This window comes from Aricia agestis, chromosome Z (assembly GCF_905147365.1).
Source record: "Aricia agestis chromosome Z, ilAriAges1.1, whole genome shotgun sequence".
Classification (NCBI taxonomy): domain Eukaryota; kingdom Metazoa; phylum Arthropoda; class Insecta; order Lepidoptera; family Lycaenidae; genus Aricia; species Aricia agestis.
The window spans coordinates 19,979,246-20,006,535 of record NC_056428.1 but is presented as its reverse complement, the minus strand read 5'-3'; the positions used below and the strand labels follow the sequence as shown (position 1 = coordinate 20,006,535).

Below are 27,290 nucleotides of genomic sequence, written 5' to 3'. Positions count from 1 at the left end.
AGACAGAAAATACTCTTAACTTTACCTGGCCTTACATAAAACATACAGAAATCTTTGGAATCAGTATACCTAACCTGAACTTTCCCATATAACCCTCTACTTCTTTAACTGTATCTCGTCTTGAACTGTACTGAATGGACAGATTTCGTGAGCGTGAGAATTCTGTCTGTCAATTCTGCTGCGGTCCTGTATCATGCATTTCCCGTAGTCCCATCTTCAGGAGCAGGAACTCCGTTGGGGTTTTAGTGGGTAGTCCCGGATGCGTCTTCCGTCCGCCCCGGGGAGTCCCACATACCTCGGTGGTCTTCCCTAGGCCCTGGGGATGCGTAAACGCATTCCCCCAACGAAAAAAAAAGTCTGTCAATTCAATACAGGAATGCATCTACGCGTCGCGTTACGGTCTGAATTGACCCTAACAAGCTTTCTCTTGTTTCAGGCGCCATCTTTGACCAGAACACTGAGGAGATACAGAATGTGTTCAAGTACGCGATGACTGTTCACAACCAGAACATCAGCAGTCGACGCTTCGAGCTTCAAGCGTATGTTGACGTCATCAATACAGCTGACGCCTTCAAGCTATCGAGGCTGAGTAAGTATTGTAATGTCGTCACTATTTAATAATAGCTCCCACACCGGTTTCGGTGACGGTGGCCGGTTTCATTGAAACCAGGCCAGCTACGCAGGAGTAATTTTATAGTTCCCAAGTGTGTGCGCAGTACACAAGAGCACTCTCTATTCCTTTACTCTCGTAACCCAGTGGGACGGAAGACCGACACGACCGGCGAGAGATCAGGCGCAGGACCGACTTTTTACATGCCCATCCGACGCATGGATCATCTTACTTGTCCAACAATCAGCTGATCAGCTTGCATTGTCCTAACCAAACTTGGAAATTAGTTTCCAAAGGGGAAATGGAACCCACGACCTCCGAGTCAAGAGCCGCGCTCTATACCACTAGACCACGGAGGCACTCATAATGTCGTCACTATAATATTTTACTAGCTGGTGCCCGCGACTTCGTCCGTATCAACAGAGGAGTATTATAACAAAGATGTATAGTTCTCCCCTCTTTAGGGTTCCCCAAAGGTTAAAAACGGGACCCTATTACAATGACTTCGCTGTTTCTCAGTCTCCATGCTGTATCTCAAGAACCTCAACCTCACGCAGTATAGCAAGAGCTAGACAGTTGAATTTTTACAAATTACTAGCTGTCCCGGCAATCATTGTTTTGCCATATAAAGTATTTCGCCCATATTATTTTATTAAAGTGGCTATAACTAAGTATGGCGCCATAATATGGCAATGTCCTTCATCAATATAAAAAAAGTAAATGTTGTCCGATTCTCCACCCTAGCCGATATGCTCGCTAAAATTCACAAAAATCGGTCGAGCTGTTTCAGAGGAGTTCAACCACGTACGTCACCGTGGTTCTCAACTACATAATATGTATACAATCTTCATTATTTTGAAGCCGGCAGCTCAGAATCTTGAATTCTATGACAAAGTATTTAGTTTTTGGGATTGGTACCGACTTAAAAATTATGAAGATTGTATATAGATATAGTTGACGCCTCCGTGGTCTAGTGCTCGGCTCTTGACTTGGAGGTCGTGGGTTCGATTCCCGCGTTGGAAACATGTTATTTCCAAGTTTGGTTAGGACAATGCAGGCTGATCACCTGATTGTCTGACAAGTAAGATGATCCATGCGTCGGATGGGCATGTTACGTGGGAGAGACATGCTTCGGCACGAATGGGCCGGCTCGACCGGAGAAATACCACGCTCTCACAGAAAACCGGCGTGAAACAGCACTTGCGCTGTGTTTCGCCGAGTGAGTGAGTTTACCGGAGGCCCAATCCGCTACCCTTTTCCCTTCCCTACCCTCCCCTATTCCCTTCCCTTCCCATCCCTAAATCCCCTATTAGTTACTAATCTATTCACTCTTAAAACTCCGGCAACGCACCTGCAGCTCTTCTGATGCTGCGAGTGTCCATGGGCGACGGAAGTTGCTTTCCATCAGGTGACCCGTTTGCTCGTTTGCCCCCTTATTTCATAAAAAAAATGTAAAAAGTCGGTCCTGCGCCTAATCTCTCGCCAGTCGTGTCGGTCTTCCGACCCATTGGGTTATGAGAGTAAAAGGAACAGAAAGTGCTCTTGTGTACAGCTGCGCACACACTTGGGCACTATAAAATCACTTCTGCGTAACTGGCCTTAGTATCAATGAAATCGGCCACCGTCACCGAAACCGGTGTGGGAGTTATTATAATCATAGTTGAGGTTTTGGCAAATTCCGAAAGAGCCATTACTAAGGAGTAAGAATTAGGTATTTAATACATTTTAGTAGATAAGTAAGGTTATTGTTTTTACTTGGAACTCGGTTTTAATTTTTTGTTAAAAATAATAATTTCACTCTTTTTAGATATTATAAGACTTTCTGTGTATTAATATTATAATATTAATATATATTATAATTAATAACTTTAGATTCAGGATACACTTTCATAATAATATAATGAAAACTCATTATCTAAATTCACTACCACTTCAGAATTTCTTAAAGAACTCCAAGCACTTCCGCATGGAAACATCAGCTCAACATAAAAAAAATATGTTTAAACTACTTAAAACTAATGTTTAAAAGTCAGTTTCAACATTTATTACAACTTGGTTTTATTATTCGTAATTACAACATTTAAATTGTATTATGTTAAGTTCCAACTTCTGTCAAAAGATGTCGCAGTAACGCTCGTTAGATCGCACTATCGCTTGTATTTACACGTTTGTATATAGTCTTCAGGTTTTTTGAGTTTAATTAGGTGTTATAAACAAACTAATAGAGTACGAGCATGGATAAACCAACTACATACTACAATCTACATAGATTAATAATATTATTAATGAAAATTAAGATAATAATATTATACTTGCAACATTCGTTCGATACTTCTTCTTTCGTCTTAGGGTCAATTTATACTAGCGCAGAGTCGAAGCGCATCGAAGCGATTTATTAAAACTGAATATAACAAATTCAACCTTAACTCCAAAGCGTTGATGCACTTTATCACTCCTGAGAATTTACAAAGGCGCGCATACGCGCGAATTCGCGTCGATGCGCCCGACCAACGCTGATTGGCCACACAGAAATAATGTATGCGTTACGCTTTGGAGTTAAGGTTTGCTTTTCTGTGTTCAGTTTTGGAAATTCACTTTGCTTCGACTCTGCGCTAGTATAAATTGACCCTTATAAGACGTACTCTCATGCTTTGTTCTGAATGAAATATATTTATTACAAAATCTCCAAAGTACTAAACGTTTTAAACAGGCGTTAGTTTCATCGGAAGTGCCCTTAGTTACAACCAGTAATATTAATTGTCTGAAATCTCCAGCGAATAAGAATACAACTCCTCCAAATAATAGATTATTACTATGTAAGTTCCTATATCTTGCAGCGTCCTATTCACGGCTTCTATCTTATATCTTTAAACGATCAATTCTTGTATATGTCGTAGGATGATTTGATAAATCCGTGTTTTCGCGAAATCCCTAGAATTTTCGCGAAAATTCGATTTATCAAATCATCCTACGATGTCGTAGGAAAAAAAAAAAATATATATATATATATATATACAATTGGAATCTCGGAATCGGCTGCAACGATTTTCATGAAATTTAGTATATAAAGGGTTTCGGGGGCGATAAATCGATCTAGCTAGGAATCATTTTCAGAAAATGTCTTTTTATTCGTGTTTTATCGATAATCGATAAACTGAAAAATATGACTCTTCCTGACATCTATTGGCGAATAATAATACTATTTTGTGAGCAACTAATTGTTTTAACGACCAGCAGATGGCATTATTAAGTAACACGAAGTCAATGAGTGTTTGCTATACCGAGCAAAGCTCGGTCATCCAGGTACCAGAAATTTTGTTTGTCATTGTGCATTCGTCCCATACTATAAATACAAATTCTTTAAAGAACTTTGGCTTTGAGACTATTATTTTTTTTGCAGACTGGATTTTCTGTGCGGGCCAAATGTAGTGGAATATTAAACTTAGAGTGTACCGTCTTTCCCCCAGGAAGCAAGGTTACCGCTATGCCGGACGATGAGACTGCTTTGGCAATCTTCTTTTCTGCACGTATTTTGGCCAGCAACATATTAACCAAAAATGTTTTGCCGGTACCACCTGGAGCGTCTGAAAAATACACTCCACCAGCGTTTGTATTTATTTTATCAATGAGATTTCGGTAAATTTGATTTTGTTCATCGTTTAGTCGTGGTTCATTATGATTTGTGGTATTTTAAAGTTCATTTGGGTCAAAATTCGTATGTTGAATATATTCTCTGTTCACATTTTTATAAATTTCATCAATCGCTTATGGATATGGTAGACCATAATGAGAGAAAGAAATACCGCCTGTCGAAAGAAACAAGTCTTGTAATGTAAACAAAGCTCTATTTGTATATAATATGTCTAAATCAGCAGTTATGTCTGCATCTGAGTAAAGCCATTGGAAGTCTCTTACATAATCGTCCTTAAAATTATTCTTGAAATTGTCCCATAACTCTGTGGGATTATAGACATTGCAGAAAACTAAAATAATAGCACATGTCGCGCCTGTGATTATCGCCTTCTAGTAGGGCAAGAGCAAGGCATGCTGATTAATATTATGTAGATGCCATAATATCAATCAGCATAACATCAAATAGCTCTGGATTCTAGCAATTCTGCTGGAATCACATCATAAATTTGCTCAGCTCTTATTTTCGTTTCTAACGATATCAAAATTTGTTAATGGGGCAAACCACGCTTTTGCCACTCTACTCTACACATAAAACAGCGAATGCAACCGAAAATGTTTCCTTTCACCAAGAGATCCATCAGGCTTTCTTCATGCATGGAGGTCAAGAGTCGTAAGAAGCACATGGACCGTGCACCATGTGGGTTTTCACAACATCAAATAGCTCTGGATTCTGGCAATTCTACTCGAATGATATCATCAATTTGCTCAGCTCTTATTTTTGTTTCTAACCATATTATAAAAATATGTTCATGGGGCAGGCCACGCTTTTGCCACTCTACACTACACATAAAACAGCGAACGCAACCAAAAATTTTTCCTTTCACCAAGAGATACATCAGGCTTTTTAATTTTTGTTTACTAAAACTCTTGCTTGAGATCATGCCGAACAGAAGCTAACTGCTTCGAAAAATGTTCCTCAGTAATTCCATCACATTTAGAGTAATTGGTCGTAAAGGCTATAAAAAGGTCTGGACGCCCATATTTCTTGATATAGCAAAACGCATCCTGTATATTACGTGCATAATATAATAATATCTAGGTCCTCCCGTAAAAGATGAAGGTAGAATAAACTAACTGGCCCAAGTCCTCTACATTCTCATTTTGATGGATTGTGTCTTGAAGGTGAATATAATTTTCAACTAGAAGTTTCTTTTGATTATTTAATGTAAAAATAAGCCGTTCTATTTCGATTTTAGCATTTACAAACGTCAATTACTATAGTCTGTGAAGAAAGTGAAGAAATTAAAAAGTGGCCACATCGTAGTGTCATCCCTTTTTTCTTAGATTGATTTGAAAGGGATGATACTACGATGTTGCCACTTTTTAATTTCTTCACTTTCTTGACAGGCTATATGTATTGATTAAATAATAAATTATTGTTTTTAACTATTATGCAGATGGTTGTACTCATTTTCTCTTATCATTAATCGATAACATATATATAGTAGAGCAGATACCTTTTTTTGGAAAGGTTGCCCTGTATTGGTATCAGTTTGATAGACTGCAAAATGATGTCCTTTTTCTCCATAAATAAACATCAGAGGATACTGCAAAGCGTCATACATTCTATGAGTTTCTGAGATTATCTGCAATTTATATTTGTCATTATTTTTATCATGTATGCGAATATATCTTTTATCACAATCTTGATTTGCCAGTAGCACATATACTTCGTTTGTTGTCGGTTCATTATGGCGACCTGGATGCTCTGCTAATGGTCATCGATTAGCATTTATAACTATTTTGTAGTCATTTTAAATTTGGTGGGAAAAATTGAAGAACAGTTTTGATATCATGAATGTAACTGTAATTTTCAATAAGCATACTTTGCAAGTTTTCTACTCACATATGATTCAGGCTTGGAAAACAACGTGACCTTGCGTCTCTTTGTCGTACATAATCGATAATGAAATATATATTTAGTAAAAATGATTCTCTTGCATTATCTACTGGAACCAATTAAATGGTTTACCTGTCTTTGTATTTTAAATTAATGCAAATAATTCCATTCGTGTATTTATTTCGCCCCAAAAGAAGACATTTGAAAAGCTGAGTTATAATGTCTTATATTATTAAGGAAATGTTGCGATTGACCATGTTCGCCACATAATAAAGACTTTAGCGGCTCAGGTGGCTCTTGAATATAGTTCAGGTGTACTTTTCCAGAGGAACAACAAATGCCTTTTGACTCATCTTTCCACCTTAATGTTTTACAGTAGTTGCAATATAAATTCTTAGGGCCTCTATCAGACGCAGCAGAATAATTTCGCCCATGACTATTAACAATGTCGGATGTGAAAAACGACAATTTTACAGGAGAGCGACTCAAAGTATAAATTGTGCATAACTTTTTACTTATTTCAAGTAAGATCATGAAATTTCAGGGTAATACTATAAAAGTTATTTACGTTTGATATGTTATTATGAGTATCTCGTATTTTATGCCTAAATATGAGAAAAGTCACTTCTGACCTTTTTAACGGGGTACGAGTAATGCTGATTTGTCGGAAGTGCCAGAACCGACATTGTTGCTTGTAGAAAATCGACCATTGCTTGTCGGAAGTGGCATTTACGTCATTGTTAAGTGATAACTGTTAATTTAAAAATATGTCGCATGTAGAAATTACCAACAAAAACGTCAACAATTTAAAGAAAAAAAAAATAGTTTTATGGACTTCTGTCAAATAAAACGTAAAAACAATGTACGTATGAAAATACAAAACATTTCTTATGATTTAAATAATTCGGAAAATCAAATTTTCATCCGAAATGAAAACTTACTTAAAACATTGAAATTAAATATTATTACCAACACTATTTTGTTGACTTTTTGATAGCATACCATAAATTAACTAAACAAAATAAAAAATAAAAAAATATATTAATTATAAATAGAAAAAGTTTGTTTTAAATTATAAAGAGAAAAAGTTTTGTTTGTATTGAATGGGCTCAATAACTACTGAACTAATTTTAAAAATTCTTTTACTTTTGGAAAGTTACATCATTTCCAAAGAACACAGGCTATGTATAATTCTGAAAAATATTAGGGATCCTACCGAAAATAGCAAAAATATAACCCAAAGTGGTAAAAATTTGCCAAAAATTTCATTATTTCGCTTCCGCTACAAAAAATACTGATGATACATCAAAATAATGTTGTACATGTTTATAGTACTCATCATTATCTACAAAAAAGCCCAGGGCAGCTTATGTCTATCTTTTATGGTTAACGAATAATAACCATTACTTTCATTAAAAAATTTACTTCAAATAATCTCCTTCTAGCGTAACTTTATTTGCATATTCGTTATTAATCCTTACCTACATAAATATCAAAATATTAATTGGAATTATATGAAAAATAGAATTGTCCTGTAAATTATTACCATGAGCCAAATATTTTAGAAGTAAGGACAGTTTGATTAAAGCTCAAAATAAGGCGCCCGCGCTGACGCGACAACGGCGGCGGCTACCACGAATGTGTAATGGAAAATATTATATTTGCAAGTCGAACGACCGGCTATCGATCTCATCTAGATCTTCCAAATATGCTGGAGAGATGATAGTGCCTATATGTGTGGGGAATACAGAAGGTACTGACGAAGGACTGACTGTTTTGCAGGCCCATGAAACGAAGTTCGCGGAGTGAAGTAGTTCTTAAAAATTTCTACATTTTAGGTCACTTACGTACCACCACAGAATGTTTACATGAAAAATTGAGATCAGTATTTATTAGATTAATTATTCAAAAGCAGTCTTCTTCATCCGATATTTTTTCTGATCCATTGTGGTATTTTAAATAGCATTTTAGACATTATTTTTGGGAATTATGTCACTTTTACATAATTTGAGTAAATCTTTATGTTTGTTGCCTACCTGCTTAATAGCAAAATGCCAAGAAAGTCTGGCTTTATTGCGGCTACTAGTCACCAAATTGCAAAACCATGAAAAATACATGGGTGATTTATTAGAGCATCATAATTATTGAACCCACTGTTATGCTTTTCTCGCCATGCAATATTACGTCTATTAGTTCTTCTGTTTGGTCATTTAATCAGTCTTTGTAGACGGTTTGCTTCAGTTTTAATATGCCGTAGAACTCGTGTTATTTGTCGAGCACTATCCAGATGATTTTCTCGATCAATGTTCATTTCTGATTGACAAATGATACTCACACTTTTGCTCTGTGATAAACGCTCAATTCTTTGTCTTTGTGACTCATGATATCGATCATATTGTTCTGAAACGGGGATGTCATGCTGTTCTTGATTCTCCAATTCACCTTGATTAGGGTGATTACGACGTTCATTTGTTAATCTTTGCTCTTTAGAAACAAATTATTCTAGACTTCGAGATACAGCATTTCTAATACGATTATTCTCTAGTATTTTCTCTCTTGAATCGTTCGATTCTAGGCTTCGTGAAATTGCGTGTTGAATACGCAGAATACGATCATTTTCTAATCGCTGCTCTCTTAAATCGTTAGATTCTAGGTTTTCAGTAATTGGCTGCTCAGAATTCAAATTTTTCGTAATGAATCCTGTTTCTTCTTTACTATGTGATTCCGTTGGTTTATTTCAAGTTAGTCATAGTCTTCACAGAATCTGACCCTAAAAATAAGTATAGGCTCATATCAATCATCAATTTCAACAAACTCTCAACCGTCCATCCTGTCAAACTTTCATTTTCTATGTCACGTTATCTATATAATATTATATTGATACGTGAGAAAAAACTTTGGACGCCTTTTTACGAATAATGCGGAAACATAGGCGGTGCATGACATTTCGCACAGTTATAGTTTATATGGAGAAGGAGTGCATTAAGCCAACATTGTTTTAATAAATTATAAAACATTACACTTACTACAATGTGCATACGATATTTCGAATGACAATCCTATACACACGAATTATACTCTTTTATTTATGGTTAAGGTCTGTTGTTAAATTAAAAGTAAATTATTGTTTTTTTTTTAATAAATCGAATTACATATAAATCGAAATAGTCAATACTTTAAACGGGGAGCCAAAAGAAGAAGAATAAATCAATATTTTGGTAATAGAATATTAATAGCATAGAAAGTTATAATTAAATTTAAGGTCGAATTTCCACCATTGGGCGATCCCTTGAAGGTATAAAACGTTTAAGGATGAACATCAAACCTTACACTCAGTAGGTTCTGTGAAAAACTTTTACCTTGGATCGACAAGGTAAAATGTTGCAACCTCATGATTCTATTGCGTGTCAAAGTGTCACAGAAAAATGTTCCCTGGAATTTATTCTCGCCCCAATGTTTACTAAGCCTTGTTGTGACGAGTTATTTTTCAGATTTCGTTAAAATTCTGGAATATCTTTGGTGTGTAAATTTTGAGCTTGTGGAAAAAATTGTGAATGATGCTGTTCTTAAAATAATTCATGCTCCAAACAGAAATAATTAATAACTATATCATTAGCATAATAGTTGACAAAATGATGATAAAAACCCGATTCCATCCAAAATAACGCACTGTATATCCAATTTTAAACGTACGTAGGTACCTACTTGGAGAATTAACCGGTCATGAATCGCATGGTTGGATGCATTATTTTTACACTGCCGCAAGTAGGTTATCTTCTTCTTTATGTAATGTCCTTAAATCCTAATAAGATATGGACATAATCTAATTAACACAACTACTAAGCCTGTGGGATGTTATGTATTGATTAAGATTGTTGTACACACGAATACACACAGTTACACACCAACTGTCGTCACTTATGTGTAAACCGCAGATTGACGGTCAAACGCCTTTGGTATGCTGTAAATGTGTATAAAATATAATATAATAATGTATGAGTAAGGATAATATAATGTAATTATATTATATACTATACAATAAAAAGTCCTTAGTCAATAGTCAAAATTTATTGAGGGATGGAAAGGTTTTTGAAAAGGGATCAATGAGCGCTGTCGCCTCGAATCACCGCGTAAACTATAGTTGATAGTAGGAAAGGGCTGATTTGAACGCAAGTGAAGTGTATATGAAAACTTTTTTCAAATGACAAGCACGGTGAAGGAAAACATCTTTAGGAAAATCGCATAGACACGTCCTAGACCAGCTATGACCTATCCTAGACCGCATGCGGCCCGCCGGGACTTTATCTATGGCCCGCGTGATGTTAAGCCATTTTGAAATTCACGCCCAGCGGCAAAATGATGTAAAGTCGTCGTTAAAGTCGTGAATTTTTTCAACTTTTAAATTGTTAATTTTGAAGAACTTTATTTTTAACCCTAAAAAATTTTTGTTGTGGCCCGCAACACCAAAATTAAAAAAAAAGGTTGAGGACTACATATACTGTCCTAGACTTAATTACATATTTTGTCTGTATAACAATGATAACTTTATCTATTAATAATAAATAATATTATGTACAAACATTGTTAAACCTTTATTTTTTAAAGTCTATTTAAAAGGTTTATGTTTAAAGGACCATGTTATCATACAAACAGACAGGCTGACATGATATTGAATTCACCTCAAAGTTGAGCTTCCTATTTGGTAACGAATATCAAATCTTTTTCTTCACCAAACATAATCGCATTCAAAGTCCATTCATGTTTTAGATTAAGTTGAAGCTGCGTATTCTAATTCCGAATATGTGAGCTTTCTATTTGATGAACGAGCTTTGAAAAGCTTCCAAATTCAAAATGTGTGGTACAAAATATTTGCAAGACCGCTTAATCCTTTTGCTGTTTTCGGATACCCCCTAAAACCACTGGATTAAATATACTTTTTATCATTAGTCAAACATTATATATATTTTGTGAATTCTTTTTGGAAAATGTAAGTATTTTAATAAACAGATCAATTTTATTCTGCAAGTTTAGCATTTAAAATACATAATTTTGTATTTATATTTTATACGTACACATAAAAGTTATTATGATGCTTATTTTTTGTAACTTCTAACAAGCACCCAAATTACCAAAAAACCCTTATTTCAATTCATAAAATATTCATACAAAACAGTTTTCTTAAGTTGTTTTTGCGTCATTTTCATATTTCTGTGCGTAATCTTTCAAAGTAGATAACACAGCTCCAAGGCAAACGTAGGGCAGTTTGTCAATAAGATTAGAGTCAATTTGTATACGTTACCATATTAATATTATAAACTATTCGTATCTATGGAAATTTATCTGTGATACATGTGTGAGGTAATTGTGTGTCGCTAGTGCTGTTTACGATACGACATGTCGGTCGGATAAGTGTCTATTGATATCGTAAACAGTTTTCGTCATGATTGCAGTACCAGGTGTAACTTAAGTGATAAAATTGTCGCCTTCTAACAATAATGGTTAGAAGTACACAAAGTTGTAAACAGTTTTGCGGATGATTAAAGTTCCACTCGTAATATTATAAATTATTTATTCGAATATTTAAGTTTTTTAGTCCTCGAATGTCAAAATATATAAAAATTTTTTATGAAATAAGGGGGCAAACGAGCAAACGGGTCACCTGATGGAAAGCAACTTCCGTCGCCCATGTACACTCGCAGCATCATAAGAGCTGCAAGTGCGTTTCCGGCCTTTTTAAAGAGGGAACAGGGTAATAGGGGAGGGTAAGGATGGGAAGGGAAGGGAATAGGGGAGGGTAGGGAAGGGAATAGGGTAGGGGATTAGGCCCCCGGTAAACTCACTCACTCGGCGAAACATAGCGCAAGCGCTGTTTCACGCCGGTTTTCTGTGAGAACGTGGTATTTCTCCGGTCGAGCCGGCCCATTCGTGCCGAAGCATGGCTCTCCCACGTATAACGTGGTATTTCTCCGGCCGAGCCGGCCCATTAACGTACGTACGTATCTAAAGTACAACTTTCAATAAAACAAGCAATATAATACCAGTATTCTATAAATATGCTTTTCGGCAACTTTAATTATATTATTATAGCGTTTCATAAGTCAACATCGTATTTCTGCTACTCAAAATGCTTTTTAACATTTCATCGTCTTCGATATCGTGTCGCACACTGCAAGTGACAATATTAGGCATTCTCCCGACATTGAGCATAGAATAAATTTATGTACAGATAACCGGGCGCTACAACGCCCTTTGAATTAGCCGGATACGGATAATGTACGATTTATAGCACCCCCCGCTTCTTGAAGGAAGCCTAAATATCTGACTACCCTCTAACGAAGACTTAAACTAGTTTTTAGGCAATACAATAGAATTTAAAATATTATGTAGCCTGCAGATTTGCCAAAGCCGCCATTGCCCACATTTATGTTTAGTTTTAGTAACACGATTGTATTTAATTTAATCTGAGCAATGAACTATCTATCTATCTATCTATGTCAAAGCAAGCAAATTGCTAAATCTATATATATAAATTCCAACCCCAAGGGGTTCAAATAGGGGATGAAAGTTTGTATATAATAATACTTCTTAACGCGAGCGAAGCCGCGGGCAAAAGCTCATATTATTGATAAACTCTCCGTAAAAATGTTAATAACATTGGTGATGGAAGTAGAGTAAAAAAAAAGTAAAGACTGGACTAGCTAGAACCCAGACTTGTAACATTTTTTTTAAGTGCTAATTGCTATTAATAATAATTTCACAAACAGACGAAAAATGAGTTTACCAACAACACTCCTAATAATTAGTAAATTGACCAACTATCCTCCTAACATATTACGTCGAAATAAATAACTAAAGTCTTATTGGTCATCGATATTATTGAATTACCTTAGGGTGGGCTCACACTTTCTAAAGTAATTGCTCTCTAATACAATTACCTTAAAAGCCTTGTCACGGGGGCTAAATTTAATGAACTTGGAAATAAATTGTCTTGAATATAATCCGTCTTTTTTAAGGTTTTTTTTTCTAAATATTTAATAAATTGGCACTCAAAGTTTTTTCGAGAAAAAACAAATTGATTAAGTTATCGTGTTACCGATTCCTGACATTTTAAAACATTTTAATCAGTTGGTTTCTTATCGATACTTCCAAACTAATAAACGTGAAAGTGTGTATGTCTGTCTGTTACCTCTTCACGCTCAGACCACTGAACCGATATTGCTGAAATTTGGTATTTTGGTGGTATTTGGTATATCCAAATACCACCAAAATACCAAATTGAGTCTCAGGAAAGGACATATGAAACTTTTTTCCTGAAAACATGTACAGATCCCACGCGATAAGCTAATTTTGGCGCATCAGAGTTGCGGGCTTCATCTAGTGAATTATTCAAAGTAACAAAATATATTTTTTTACCTCTATATTGGAAACAAAACTAAAAACTACCGGCTCTTCACGTTGGCCTAATGACGGCCAACAACCGGTAACAAACATAATATTATTATAGAGAGGCGTGTTGGACTGTGATCGCGCATGATCTACATTCATGCCATAGCTTTGCAATATTTCTAGCAATCATGGTTCTCTGTTGCCAATGAATCGACAGCGCCGTAAATAGGGCGGTGCCACCGGTGCCCAGGCACAGCGCGTAGACTCTGGGGGGGGCGCAAGAATGGCCAGACCAGGCAGACTCTTATTCTTTCAAATTGCTCCCGATAAGTATTTTCCGCTGCGCCCCAGAGATGTTTTCCAATGTAGTAAAAAGAAAAACTACAGCCAAACATAATATTATTATAACCTTCTCCTTTTTGGAGGCCAGTTAAAAAACAATGGTGCAGTTATAAGCTCGCACAGGGCGTAAAAAAGGGTATTTACGGCACTGTGAATCGATATGGCGGTAATGACATACGAAAGGCACTTAGATTTAGCAATAATGCAGATGACTCCGCATGAGTTTATCCATACTTAATCCAGCCTTTGACCCATCTGCCTTTGTAATTCCATACGCAATGGATTGAACCATGGGCATATTTATCATTATTACTAGATCGGTTCAGCGGTTCGGCGTGAAAAAGTAACATACAGACACACTTTTGAATTTAATAATAATATTATATTAAACGAGCTTTAAGAAGTATTATTATATACAAACTTTCATCCCCTATTTGAACCCCTTGGGGTTAGAATTCATCAAAATTCTTAGCGGATGCCTACGTCATAACATCTACCTGCATGCCAAATTTCAGCCCGATCGGTCCAGTGGTTGGGTCTTAGCGTTGATAGATCACTATGTAATGTCAATCAGTCAGTCAGTCACCTTAGAGTTTTATATTTATAGATTTAAAAGTGTGTCTGGACTTGTATAGATGATAATTTTCTGATAGTAACCGGATTAGTATTTCCAAAAATTATTTATTGCCGAACACAAAATCTCAGTTTTGGAGATCAGTTTAAAAGATAAAAGAATGAACTATTCTATTCGTTACAATTAGGTATACATATTAATATTTTAATATGATTATAATTTATAAAGATTAAATTTAACATTCTTTTAACTTTCTTCTTTCATTGAAATAAAAAATCGGCCAAGTGCGAGTCGGACTCGCGCACGAAGGGTTCCGTACTGTTATAGAGAAAAAATAGCCCCCCCCCCCCGCCCTAAATTGTTAATTTTATTTTAATATTATTATTAATTATAAAATTATACATAATATATTTAAGACTTTTGTGAAAATTTCAAGTGTCTACCTCTTATCATTATTGATTACGAGCAAAAAAGGCCAAAAAATCACGTTTGTTTTATGGGAGCCCACCTTAAATATTAATATTATTTTGTTTTTTTTTGCATTAAAATTTGTATTTTTCTTTTAGTATAGAAATTGTTGTATAATATTTGTATTATTATAGCGGCAACAGATATACACAATCTGTGAAAATTTCAGAAGTCTAGCTACAACGGTTCTTGAGATACAGCCTGGTAGCAGACTGACAGACAGACAGACGGACAGGAGGACAGACAACGAAGTCTTAGTAATAGGGTCCCGTTTTTACCCTTTGGGTACGGAACCCTAAAACAGAACTTGTGTTAAGTACTATACATAGTAATATAGTAATAATACAAGATATTGTATTATTACTATATTACTATACTACATTGCCTGAATAACGGCATTGTATGGAATAATTACCGCACACAATTGCCCATGTAAGAGGAATTGCCCAGCGCAGGCAATAATATAGTAATGAAGCAATTAGTGAGGATATCTCGCTGGTGTAAGGACGTTTGTGTTTGACAAAAGCGATTTGATAGTACTAAATAGCCTGAGGCTAATTTTGTGATTGAGCCTAGGTGATCTGGCGGCTTTGTGCGCTCAAAACCAAAACCTGTACCTACATAATTATTATCAAGTATTAACAATGAATTCAATACTCATGTTTCAAACTCTTTATTATTCTATATTACGTACAAAATGCTCTTAATATTTCGACGCCCCCACCGAATAATCAGACAATGTGCTATTGTGGGGTTTTTGCTGTTATGCGATTTTTGGCATCTAGAAGTCAAAATACATCATGTGAATTTTTTTCAAAATTTTTCTGTGGATATTTACAAAGATATAAAAAATTATGTATTTATTCCATAACAGTATTTCAAGTTGTATTTTACACCAAAAACTGGGCAATAGGCTATTGCGAAACAATATGTCAAAACGAATTGACGATAAACGACTATTGCACGACTATTTGGGTAAATAAATTGCTGCCTATTGCACACTTCCACTACTGCGCATCTCACTTTCACACTCCTTTCACTCAGGTAGCCGATGATCACCCGCCTCAGGTTCCCAAGATACCTAACTTCAACTAACCGAACCTTTACAGCTGGCCACCAAGCATTGTCGAAGGCCCCCTCTGTGTCCAGCGATACCACAACAGAAATTTTCTCCTTCTCTCTCTTCTTTCTGATGTGGTTCAATAACTTATAGAGGGCGTCTTCGGTGCACCTTTGGGGCATAAAAGCATATTGGTTGGATTTTATTTTGGACAACTTGTAGAATCTGAGTCGGACGACCATCATATCGCGGTGATCATCTCAGTCCACTCACCTCCAGCCTCCAGTCTCAGACCAGCATCAGATCAGGCATCGCAGAAGACAGGACCCAAGAGTCAGGAATTGTCAGAGTTTCTTCTATAAAAAAAAATAAGAATATCTGACTGTCCCTGGCTAGTTTTTTGGATGTCTTAAGTCGTCATAGACGTAAGAACGACCAGCGGTCGTTTTGGAAGACATCAAGTGGTAAAGTCCGTCCTAATATTCGTTAAATTATGTACATTGCTCATATTTTTATTTTATACTTTACGGCTATTGTAGGAATCTGTCTTCTTCAGTTTTCAGGATATTTAATCATAATCTGTTTTGATTTTAGTAATCCACATGCGGGTTTTCTTACAAACAAGGATGTATGGGCAATACTTGCTACAAAATAAACTAATCGTGACCGATAAGCATTGAGATCTGTTACAAATTAACGAGAACGTATTTAGATATCTTCTTCTCACGCAAAGACTCCTAAGAAGAGCTTAAAACTGTCACGACAGCACTTGTTACAGTTTCACGCCTGCAAGCAGCTGTCAGACAGTCAAACATTATTCGTGGAAGTTGTCCTGCAGGTAAATGGGACCTAATTCAGAATTCAATTAGGAATGCGATTGCTAGCTACTATAAGATGTGCTATTATAGTGTGTTGTGTGAATATTGTATTGTATTGTATTTGAACTTGAGAAGTTTTTAACATAGTTTTGATCCTGATTACATTGAACTGTATTACGATGTAGACAAAAGTCGACGATTAAGACTATTGTGTAGTGCCGCGAGCGTAGAAAATAGGTATTTGGAAAACCATTCTCTGTCGCCACAGCGCTCGGCCCCCGCGCAAACGTGCGATAGAGAGAGTTGCAGTTCGGTTGGGATTCTGGGTATTTTTAGACAAAAATCGCGTTTCGGGGCATAACGTTTTGCATCCCCTACACTGTACTAAAACTAATATTTTTTGGTAACAATCTTTTCAGCAGAATCTAATCTACGCTTGTACGTCGTTGTGCTTTGTTTGAAATTTTACGTTGTTTTTCAAATATAAACCATTTAAAATGAGAAAGATTTGGGCCTAAAAACCTAGATTTCAGAAGCTCGTAACTTTCAAACTAACAAAAATTTTGATAAAAGAAAAACGTACAAGCATAGTTTTCACTAGATGCAATAACATAGTGAAAAATCGTTGAAATCGGATAAGTTTAAGGGGTAGCAGAACGTTATGGCTTTTTGTATGGAGATGGACCCGGTAGTCGATCCTCTTAAAGCACCGTCATATAAGAAAGGTTTATGATTCTCTCGGAAGACTGTCTAAAGCAATTTGCTGCCATTATCATGCATTTTATTAGAATATAATATGATATTGATTATTGTGACACCAACACTGATACTCCAGTGGCGATGAGGGTTATGATTAACATTTTAAGTAACTGCAATAATTATAAGTGCTATTAAAATGATAGAGCCAGTCTTCAGAGTGCATTTTTTTTAACCAAGAGCTGTTTTGATTGCAAGAATGTCATTTTTATCATCAAATAATGAATATATTAAAACAAAAATATATATTATTTTTATTTTACCTATAGTAGAAAATCATTGGAATAAACGACAATGACTATAATTATAAAGTATACAATATTTTTTAATCACCGAATAGTAAAGTATATAGTAGTTTCCCCGAATAATATTGCAATGAGATATTATATGTGCATTTCATTGAAGTCGAAACGCAAAATTACCCGAATAATCATGCAATAGACAATAATGATCAGAGCTTGACCTACTCCAGAACGATAAGTTGCGTTTTGCTTTATTTAAAAAGAACCTTCGGTAGTAATTAAATATTCTTAAGATAGCAAGATAGGCAAAAAAATTAGCTTTCATTTGAGATATAAAAAGTCTTTGATGCTTTTTTTTTTGACGGAGTTATTAACAAAAATCAGTTTTTCGGCTCTCCTGAACATTTTCATATTTACGATTGTCCGATTATTCGGTGGGGGCGTCGATTTCATAATCATGCATTTAAGACTTTTGTGTTTCTTGAAGATTGATTTTAGCTTGCCTTCTTTTCCGTACGTCAACGGCATCTGCCTTCATTTTCCCCGACCGGATGTATTCTATACAATTGTATCCCTAGAATCAATCTCCCGGAAATCAAAACGTTTACCATTACATTTTACATTTTGTAATCAAGAAATATATATTGATACCGTGATAATTAAATATAATATCAATAAGGCTTAACGTAAATTATTATATAAACTTATTTAGTTTAGCTTACACAAGTTATACTTAAAATATTACCAAGGGGAAAAATCCACAGTGAGTAATACCGGTTGTAATGTTAATGTAGTACTCGTTGTAGTATTTGTCTACTGAGAGATTTTGCTAAGGTATGAGACATACATTATCACTGAAACGTCTATATAAACCCAAGCCAAGTGCGTGTCGGGCCACCCGCAATATAGGGTTCCGTAGTACCGCTAGTTTTTGATAACTTTTGTATGGTCAATGAGTGTACATTTATAACGTGTTTTACACTAATAACAACATCATCTCAGTTACGTTCAAAGGAATTTGAACGAAAAGTTCCTTTATACTCCTCCTTTTTTTTTGTTGATCGACTAGTACTCAATAATTCATAAGTTATTGAGTAACAGTCGATCAACTCCGTTTTAGGGTTCAGTAGTCAACCAAGTTTTGTTGATTACAGAACCCTATAACGGAACCCTACCGAGCATATTTTTGTATAATATATTGATAGATTAATAGTCATGTAATTTAAGAGTAACCTTGTCCTACAAATATAACAATCCATATTTTAGAACCATCAAGTCAAAGTAAGAAATCCTTTCTATCTCTGTTAGCTACCACTTTCGAGATTTTTCGAAAATAAAAAGTTGTTCGTCTTATCAAAATATTACTACTACTCTACTCTATTGCTACTCACAAAAAATTTGCTTGTTAGTAATTAAAAAAAAACATTGGTTCAGGGCTCCCGTACTACGGCTCTGTACTACATGGTATTGGAAGGAAAAACATTGATACTAAACTGTGTCAGCTATATTTTACGCCTGATCCGACACTGTCGAGTTATCATTAGTTTAACGAACACTCTTTTGCCGCACCATCAGATATGTTAGCGTTTATTAGAATATCAACTGGATATATCCATTTAATATATTGACTGGATGTTTCCTGTTGCACGCAATAGGAAATATAAGAGCTATAAAAGTATGCTTTATCTGAGCCTCGTATCATGTTATTGTATACTATAAAAATACATACGGTTATCCATTCTACAATATTATGATAGATAAACATTTTCTTTCTTTCTTTCTTTCAAATACAGACAGACAGATCGACAAATTGTTTTTATCTGTATGTCTGTCTGTTACCTCTTTACATTTACTTTTATTACAAAGTCACTTATTCTGTTCTCATGTCCCTTTGTTCCCTTTAATCTTTAAAACTACGCAACGGATTTTGATGCGGTTTTCTTCCATGTATAGCTACGCGCGGGCGACGCGTCGTGTCCATTAATTGTGGTGTTTTTTAGGATAACTTTCGGAAAAGTATTTCTCAACATTTTAGTACTGAGTGAATATATAATAAAAAACACGTGTATTCTTCTTTTTGACAAGGATCAATATATCGAAATTTGGCCGGAAGGTTTAATTGCACCCTGTATGTCTATCTCTTATGGATGTCACACAATATAATTTTTTTTCATTTACTTTTTACTACAAATGATGGCTAATTTTCGAAGCGATTTTAACTAATGCGGCATTAATCCTTATTCAATTTAATTCTTACTTAAAATACATTGTTGACTTAATTTAATATTATGATTTAATATAATAGCCCTTTACAGCATAATATGATTTAAATTAATATTTTCGAAGATATTACAGATTTAAAAATTGCGGGACGTAGCTTTTGCGAGTACTCGGGCTATTGGACCCAAAAAAATTGGACCCATTGGGTCCAATGACTAGATGAATTGAATGAATTTTTTACATATTTTCATCTAGCGATTGGACCCACTTTTATGATCCGTTGTTTTCTGGCAAGAAATTTTGAAGTAGGGTGGGCAGAAAAATAATTAATCAGTTATAAGTTATAACCATAATTTTATTTTGTATATATTATATTATTTAAAACTTAGATGAATGAAAGAAAGAGAGAACTAATGAGAGTGTCATTAACTTATATTATAATTACTACTATTAAGTACCTAAATCTACTGCGTCGTCGTACTGCGTCGTTTTTAGTCGTATATGTTTTAAAAAAATATCTTTAATATTATAATAATATTAAAAATACATATTTAGTGTTATTAATTTTGCATTTAAACTAATGTTAATTATTATTGTTAAAGTCTTAACTAGTCGAACGGCGCGGGCGCCCGCGCCATGCACAATGTATAGTGTACTTGTTTCATAAAAAGTGCATTTTGCACAATAGGCATAGTGAGTGCGAGAGAGATGACATTAATTTAACAAGTTTGCCCAGCTCAGTGATAAATTATGACGTCGGTTATAATTTTAAAGGTCATAATTTTATTAACAGTTTTAATGAATGTTACTACATTTAAAACTGATTTCAGGCATTTTTAATACTTGATTTATTACTATTATCATTAGTATATAAAAATTAAAAAAAAACTGTTAAAACTATATATTTTTATAAAATAACCACAGAATTTTCTTAACGTTACATCTAATGATTGTTTTTGTTAAAAAATTGTAATATTATTAAAAACTAGAAAAAATAATGTATGGAACGCATTACTCATACTTTAATAATTAGAATATTATTACATACTTAGTAATATTTTTTGAGTGACCTACTGGCAATTCTAATATTTTTAAACTTAGTAAATTATAATATTATTATTATAATAACTAATTCACAATTACAAGGTACACCTAGAAGTTATTTTATAATAAAACCTGTGATTTTATTTGATAGAAATAAAATTACCTACTTTAGTTTTATTTCAATGTTTTTAAACAAAAGAAGTACAAAGAATCTTATGTTAGTTTTAAAATACTTTATTTTAATATTATAGGCCAAATATTGATTTATTTTCTATTATTTTTATTAATTGTTCGAAGTTTTAATTTGTCTTGAGCCTTGACCGATTTCAATAAATATTTTCATACAAAGTAATTATTTTGTTTTTTATTATAATCTACAACTTTTTTGCTGGCCCTACGGATATAAACCCGAAAGTCATAAAAAATAATTACTTGGGTCCAATCGCTAGATGAAAAAATGTTAAAAATTCATATTTAGTCATTGGACCCACTGGGTCCAATTTTTATGGGTCCAATAGCCCGAGTACTCGCTTTTGCGGCGGTACGGGCCATTAATGCGGGCCACGGCCCACGGGTAGTAATGAATATAAATCAAAACTACTTAATCGAGTGACATAGGCTATATATTTTATACCTGTGCGAAGCCGGGGCGGGTCGCTAGTTTATTATATTTGATTGCTTGTGTTCAGGCTTGGAAAATAGATGCAGGGTGGTTTTAGACCTGCCCAATAATAAAAGCTGATATTTTCATCAAAATCATCTCAGGAGTTTGGCAACAAAAATACCGCAACACTAAATAATAATATTTACAATCAATTGATGCGTCTTGACTCTTTGAGCTGTATAATATGGCAATAAAATTTTCGTAACTAATCCTGCGTTTATCCGCTAGTATAGTCTAAAATAATTAACCAAAAACGGGCTTAATTTCCATCTAATTTTATATTTAACATTCCAAAACAAAAATGATAACCGGATTAATCTGACACCCAATACTAACGACATTTGCGGTCGTGAAAATAAATTAAACTCATTCATTACATTAATAATTGATAATGATGGACTGCTAGTCGCGGTTGGAAATACATATTATATTTTCCGTACAACGTATTAATTGCATTACGATCAGTAATGGTTGCGTTAGTATTATCACTTGATTGCGCTATTATTTTCCCACTTATGAATGAAACCTTATAATTATTGTTTATCTATGTCAATATGTAGTGATGAATGGATGCAAAATATATTTTATATATGTATATTATGTTACGCTCAAAGACCGAAAACGCTCAATGAGCGGAAAAATAGCTTACAACGCGTTGTGGTCACAATGAAACAGCCACGACGCGAAATTCGCGTTGTGTCTCTAATGAAAACGGCCTGCCCTCGACTCGTTCTGGCAATTACAAAAAGACCAAAAAGTGAAATTCGTGTCGTGGCTGATAATATTATACTATTCGTTTTTAAGGTTCCGTACCCAAAGGGTAAAAACGGAACGTCTATCCGTCTGTCCGTCTGTCTGTCTGTCTGTCTCCAGGCTGTAACTCAAGAACGGTAATAGCTAGAGGGTTGAAATTTTCACAGATAATGTACCTATACTTATTGCTCCTATAGCACCAAATACTAAAAACAAAAGAAAATTAAGATTTAAGGGGGCTCCCATACAACGAACGTGATTTTTTTGGCCTTTTTTTTGCTAGATATCAATAATGGCAATACGTCCTTGAAATTTTCACAAAATCCTTTATTATACGTGTACCTTGATAATTAATAATCAAATTAAAATGGCTGTTTCACTGTGACCACAACGCGTCGTGAGCTATTTTTCCGCTCACTGAGCGTTTTCGGTCTTTGAGCGTAACAGATATATTTGTATTCACGGTGAATATTAGAATGTGTTCGAAAATGTTTGACTAGTTTCGTGGTTAATACAATATTAAAAATTGTGTAAATTTTACACTGTATTAAATAATAATGAACTATAATAATATCCCAAATGACTTCTTAAGAAAATCTCTCATATTCTGGTATTAAATAATTCATATTTTGTATTTATCATCCAGAATAAAAGTAAATAAACACTTAAAGTTAAAACATGACCTCACATAAAAGTATTAAAAATTTTCGAATATCCGGCTTCAACTTTATTTTCATTTCCAAAACAAACGTACCGCGAAAAAGGTTTGAAGTGTGCGGGAGAAAAAAGAAGATCTTCCGATTAGACACATATGGATCGTTTTTGACGCATGTATTTTTAACGTTTCGAATACACCAATAGATCTGCCTGTGAGCCGATAAAAACGTTCCCTTACAGCTTTGTATAACAACCAACGGAACGCAAAAAATCTTTTTCTGCAGCACACCCATGGAGAGCAATCGTTCAATCCTTTCGACATAATATTTACATCATAGCGGGGCTTTTTCCGTATTGCTTCCCGTTGCCTCATTATGGGTAGCGAATTTTTGTCTTATTGTTAATTTGCAGATCATAGCCCCACTTATTGAGACACTAAAGTCTAAAGTATGTTGTCGCGCGTGAGAAAGACAGGAGAATATTACTTTTACGTGGGAGAGCCATGATTCGGCACGAATGGGCCGGCTATACTACGGGCTCATAGAAAACCGGCGTGAAACAGCGCTTGCGTTGTGTTTCGCCGAGTGAGTGAGTTTACCGGAGGCCCAATCCTCTACCCTATTCCCTTTCCTACCCTCCCCTACCCTTTTACCTTATTCCCTCTTAAGAGGCCGGCAACGCACCTGCAGAGGACCATGGGCGAAGGAAGTTGCTTTCCATCAGGTGACCCGTTTGCTCGTTTGCCCCACTTATTTTATTAAAAAAAACCTTCTCTCTGACAGTATGCCGGCGGCTTTTTCTTTCTCCGTCTTACGAATTTCCGATCATATCACGTGTCTATTAAACTTTTTACAAGCGGTTTTCAACAAAAAAAAAATACTGTTAACGATTAATTCACATACGAATTGGCGTGTATTCCGTGAAATTCTCAACTTTGCTGGCTCCAAACTTAGTTTGGCATCGCCCGGCTCACAACACCGTTTGAGGCACAAAACACCAATTTTAGCTGTCAAATGTTCTGAATCATCCCTGATACCACTTTACGGGAAACTTGTAAAACCTACAGCTTCGCGCATGTTATGACGGGTTGCAGCGATGTGGGCCGCATTTTTCATACTAGTTCTATAACCGAGTGTGCGATGGGTTTTGAAACTTACATTCAGAACATAGCCCACCTCGCTACCATCCGTCACAATGTGCAAAAAGCTTTATTGATCTTTTAACTATATTGGTCCATAAATGTAAACCCATTAGCAAATTATAAGCCGTGAAAAATGCACCTGCTAGATCAATCATGTATTTAGCTCGACGCATACCGCTCGATAAGATAAGTAACATTCGTTTAACGTCGTTTCAGTTCGGCAGACTTCGGCTCGATGTGGCTGGAGGTGTGGTGCGACGTTGCTAGACTTCAGCACGGTGTTTGTGTGCGAGCTACTAGACATATGCAAATTATGATAGCATCAGTTGATAAAAATGCTACACAATAGCTTTACCGCGGCAGTCCCCGAGTGTCACATGTATATGTATACGTTTACCAAAGAATAAGAAAAAAACGTCTATAGAGACAAATGCGTCATAGCGGTTTGAATTTCTTTCTGAACGCAGACATACTCCCTGGTTAGAGGAAAATAAAAAAATTTACGACCTCTGTGGCTCAATTGGTTGAGTGTGTGGCAGCTCAAGCCCGGGGGTCACGGGTTCGAATTCCGCCGACGGAAAAAAAAGTTTTCAATGTTCCCGGGTCTGGATGTGTATTAAATATGTGTATGATAGAATAAAAATCTTAAATATAGGTATGTATAGTTTAAAAATATTAAATATATTTCCGTTGTACTGCACGGGGCCAGACTGACGTGGTGTGAAGCGGCCATAGATATTATCATTAAAAAAAAAGGAAAGCAGCACGCTGTGTGGCCTAGTCTTTTTTATACTGTGTGTTTAAAAAAAAAAAATACTGTGTGTTTTTAACTCATCATCATCATGCCTGCCTGGCTGTTATGTCCCTGGTATTCTTATTGATATTACAAATGCGAAAATGTGTAATATCATTAAGAAAGACTGACAGACACCTGTCTGTCTGTTACCTATTCACGCCCAAACCGCTGAACCGATTGTGCTCAAATTTGGTATGGGGGTACTTCAAATCCCGTGAAAGGACAAATCTTACTTTTTATCCCGGAAAATGTGCGGTTCCCGCGCGATAAACAAATTTTGGCGCAACGGATTTCATACGTCATCTAGTCTTTAATAAAGATGTTTTTTCATCACCTAACGCGGCCGTCCACTGCTTAGCGTATATCGTCCCTAACAAGCACCAATCATCTTGGACAGCCTTCATCTATACGCTACCCGTTTTCGTCGGTCCATCAGTACATAGTGATAATGTAATATATGTTATAATTAATTTTAAGTTTTAATTTTAAGTCAAGATTGTTGTTAATTATTGTAATTAGGGTAGCCCGTTGTAATTAACTTTAATAAATAATTAGTGTCCCACACCACATACGCCTCCGTGGTCTAGTGGTATAAAGCGCGGCTCTTGACTCGGAGGTCGTGGGTTCGATTCCCGCGTTGGAAATATGTTATTTCCAAGTTTGGTTAGGACAATGCAGGCTGATCACCTGATTGTCTGACAAGTAAGATGATCCATGCGTCGGATGGGCATGTAAAAAGTCGGTCCTGCGCCTGATCTCTCGCCAGTCGTGTCGGTCGTCCGTCCCACTGGGTTATGAGAGTAAAGGAATAGAGAGTGCTCTTGTGTACTGCGCACACACTATGGGCACTATAAAATTACTCCTGCGTAGCTGGCCTGGTTTCAATGAAACCGGCCACCGTCACCGAAACCGGTGTGGGAGCTATTATTATTATTAGTGCCCCACACTACGCTTGCCTAATCTTGGTCTCTATTCCAACAAGTTTAGAATTTCTGTTAGGTTAGGTAAGGCTTCTTACAGACGAACGGCACTTGCCAATGGTAGATATAAGTAAAACACACTTAATTTACCTACTAATCTGTCATATTGTTCACAGTCTGCAACCAATTCGCGAGAGGAGTGTTCGCAATGCTGGGCGCCGTCACACCTGAGTCGTTTGACACGCTACATTCCTACACCAACACCTTCCAAATGCCGTTCGTTACGCCGTGGTTCCCTGAGAAGGTATGTCATGAAATATATTATAATACGCGTAGTAGTAGCTGATCTGGCAAAAGTTGTTTTACCATAAGGCTGACTGCATACACACATTTTTCGTATTCAATTTCCGAATTCGTTTTCTTTATTCGGGATTCCGTGAGACCTGCAGAAGCGTTAGTTTATTGACGCGCAAAATGGCCGACTTTAAACGTACGTGCAGAATTCGTTCCGTTCGGAAAAAAGAAAACATGTGCATCAGTTAATTTATTTTCGACTGATTCCATACATTCGGATTTCCGGATACGGAAAACGAATTTGGTAATCGTATACGGAAAACTTGTGTATGCGGCCAGCTTAAACGGTGTGGGAATATAATTATTGTGGGCTTTAAGGAAAGATCAAAGGAGTTTTCATTTCTGACTTTGTATAATTATAGTCACGCTCTGATTGATCTCAAAAACTTCGATAGAGGCGATTGTCTACTCTAATTATTAGCGTAGACAATCGCCTCTATCGAAGTTTAAGAAATATACATTTGGACTATGTTGGCCGATGTTTGCTGCGTTTGCCTGCTAACAATTAAAAAAAACCATTTAGGCGTTTAAACAAACACCGTGACCCTAGAACTCTATAATGAAGTAAATTTTATAAAATAAGGTAAAGCATAAATTAATAAAGATTAAGGCAATATAACTGTAAATTGTTACAATATGATCATAATATATTTAACAATAATTTTAAAATATAAATTACTTTGCGCTCAATCACATCGAGGTGTGTTTCATTAAAATATTTATCATTATTAAGTATATTATGCCCTTAAATTTAAAATTAATTAAATAATATTTCTTATTACTGTAAGCTTTTTCATAGAATGTACGATAATATCAATATAATAGGCTTTAACTTTACAATAATTATATTGTGGCATAGGATCGCGTTTGATATTGAAACATAATAATATCATGTATTTTGTTACACCTAAGTAAGATATCTGTGGTCTAAACACTAGGCCGAAAAACCAGG

The 27,290-nt window shown here is 35.5% G+C and overlaps 1 protein-coding gene across 1 annotated transcript in view; it reads left to right on the top strand.

The window, feature by feature from the left end:
- Positions 1 to 27,290, top strand: part of LOC121739123 (glutamate receptor 1-like) — a 127,470-nt gene that overhangs the window by 24,391 nt on the left and 75,789 nt on the right. Inside the window, exons 2-3 of the mRNA XM_042131455.1 lie at positions 437 to 589; positions 26,161 to 26,288. Coding sequence (XP_041987389.1) covers positions 437 to 589; positions 26,161 to 26,288 — 281 coding nt within the window. The remainder of the gene's footprint in view (positions 1 to 436; positions 590 to 26,160; positions 26,289 to 27,290) is intronic.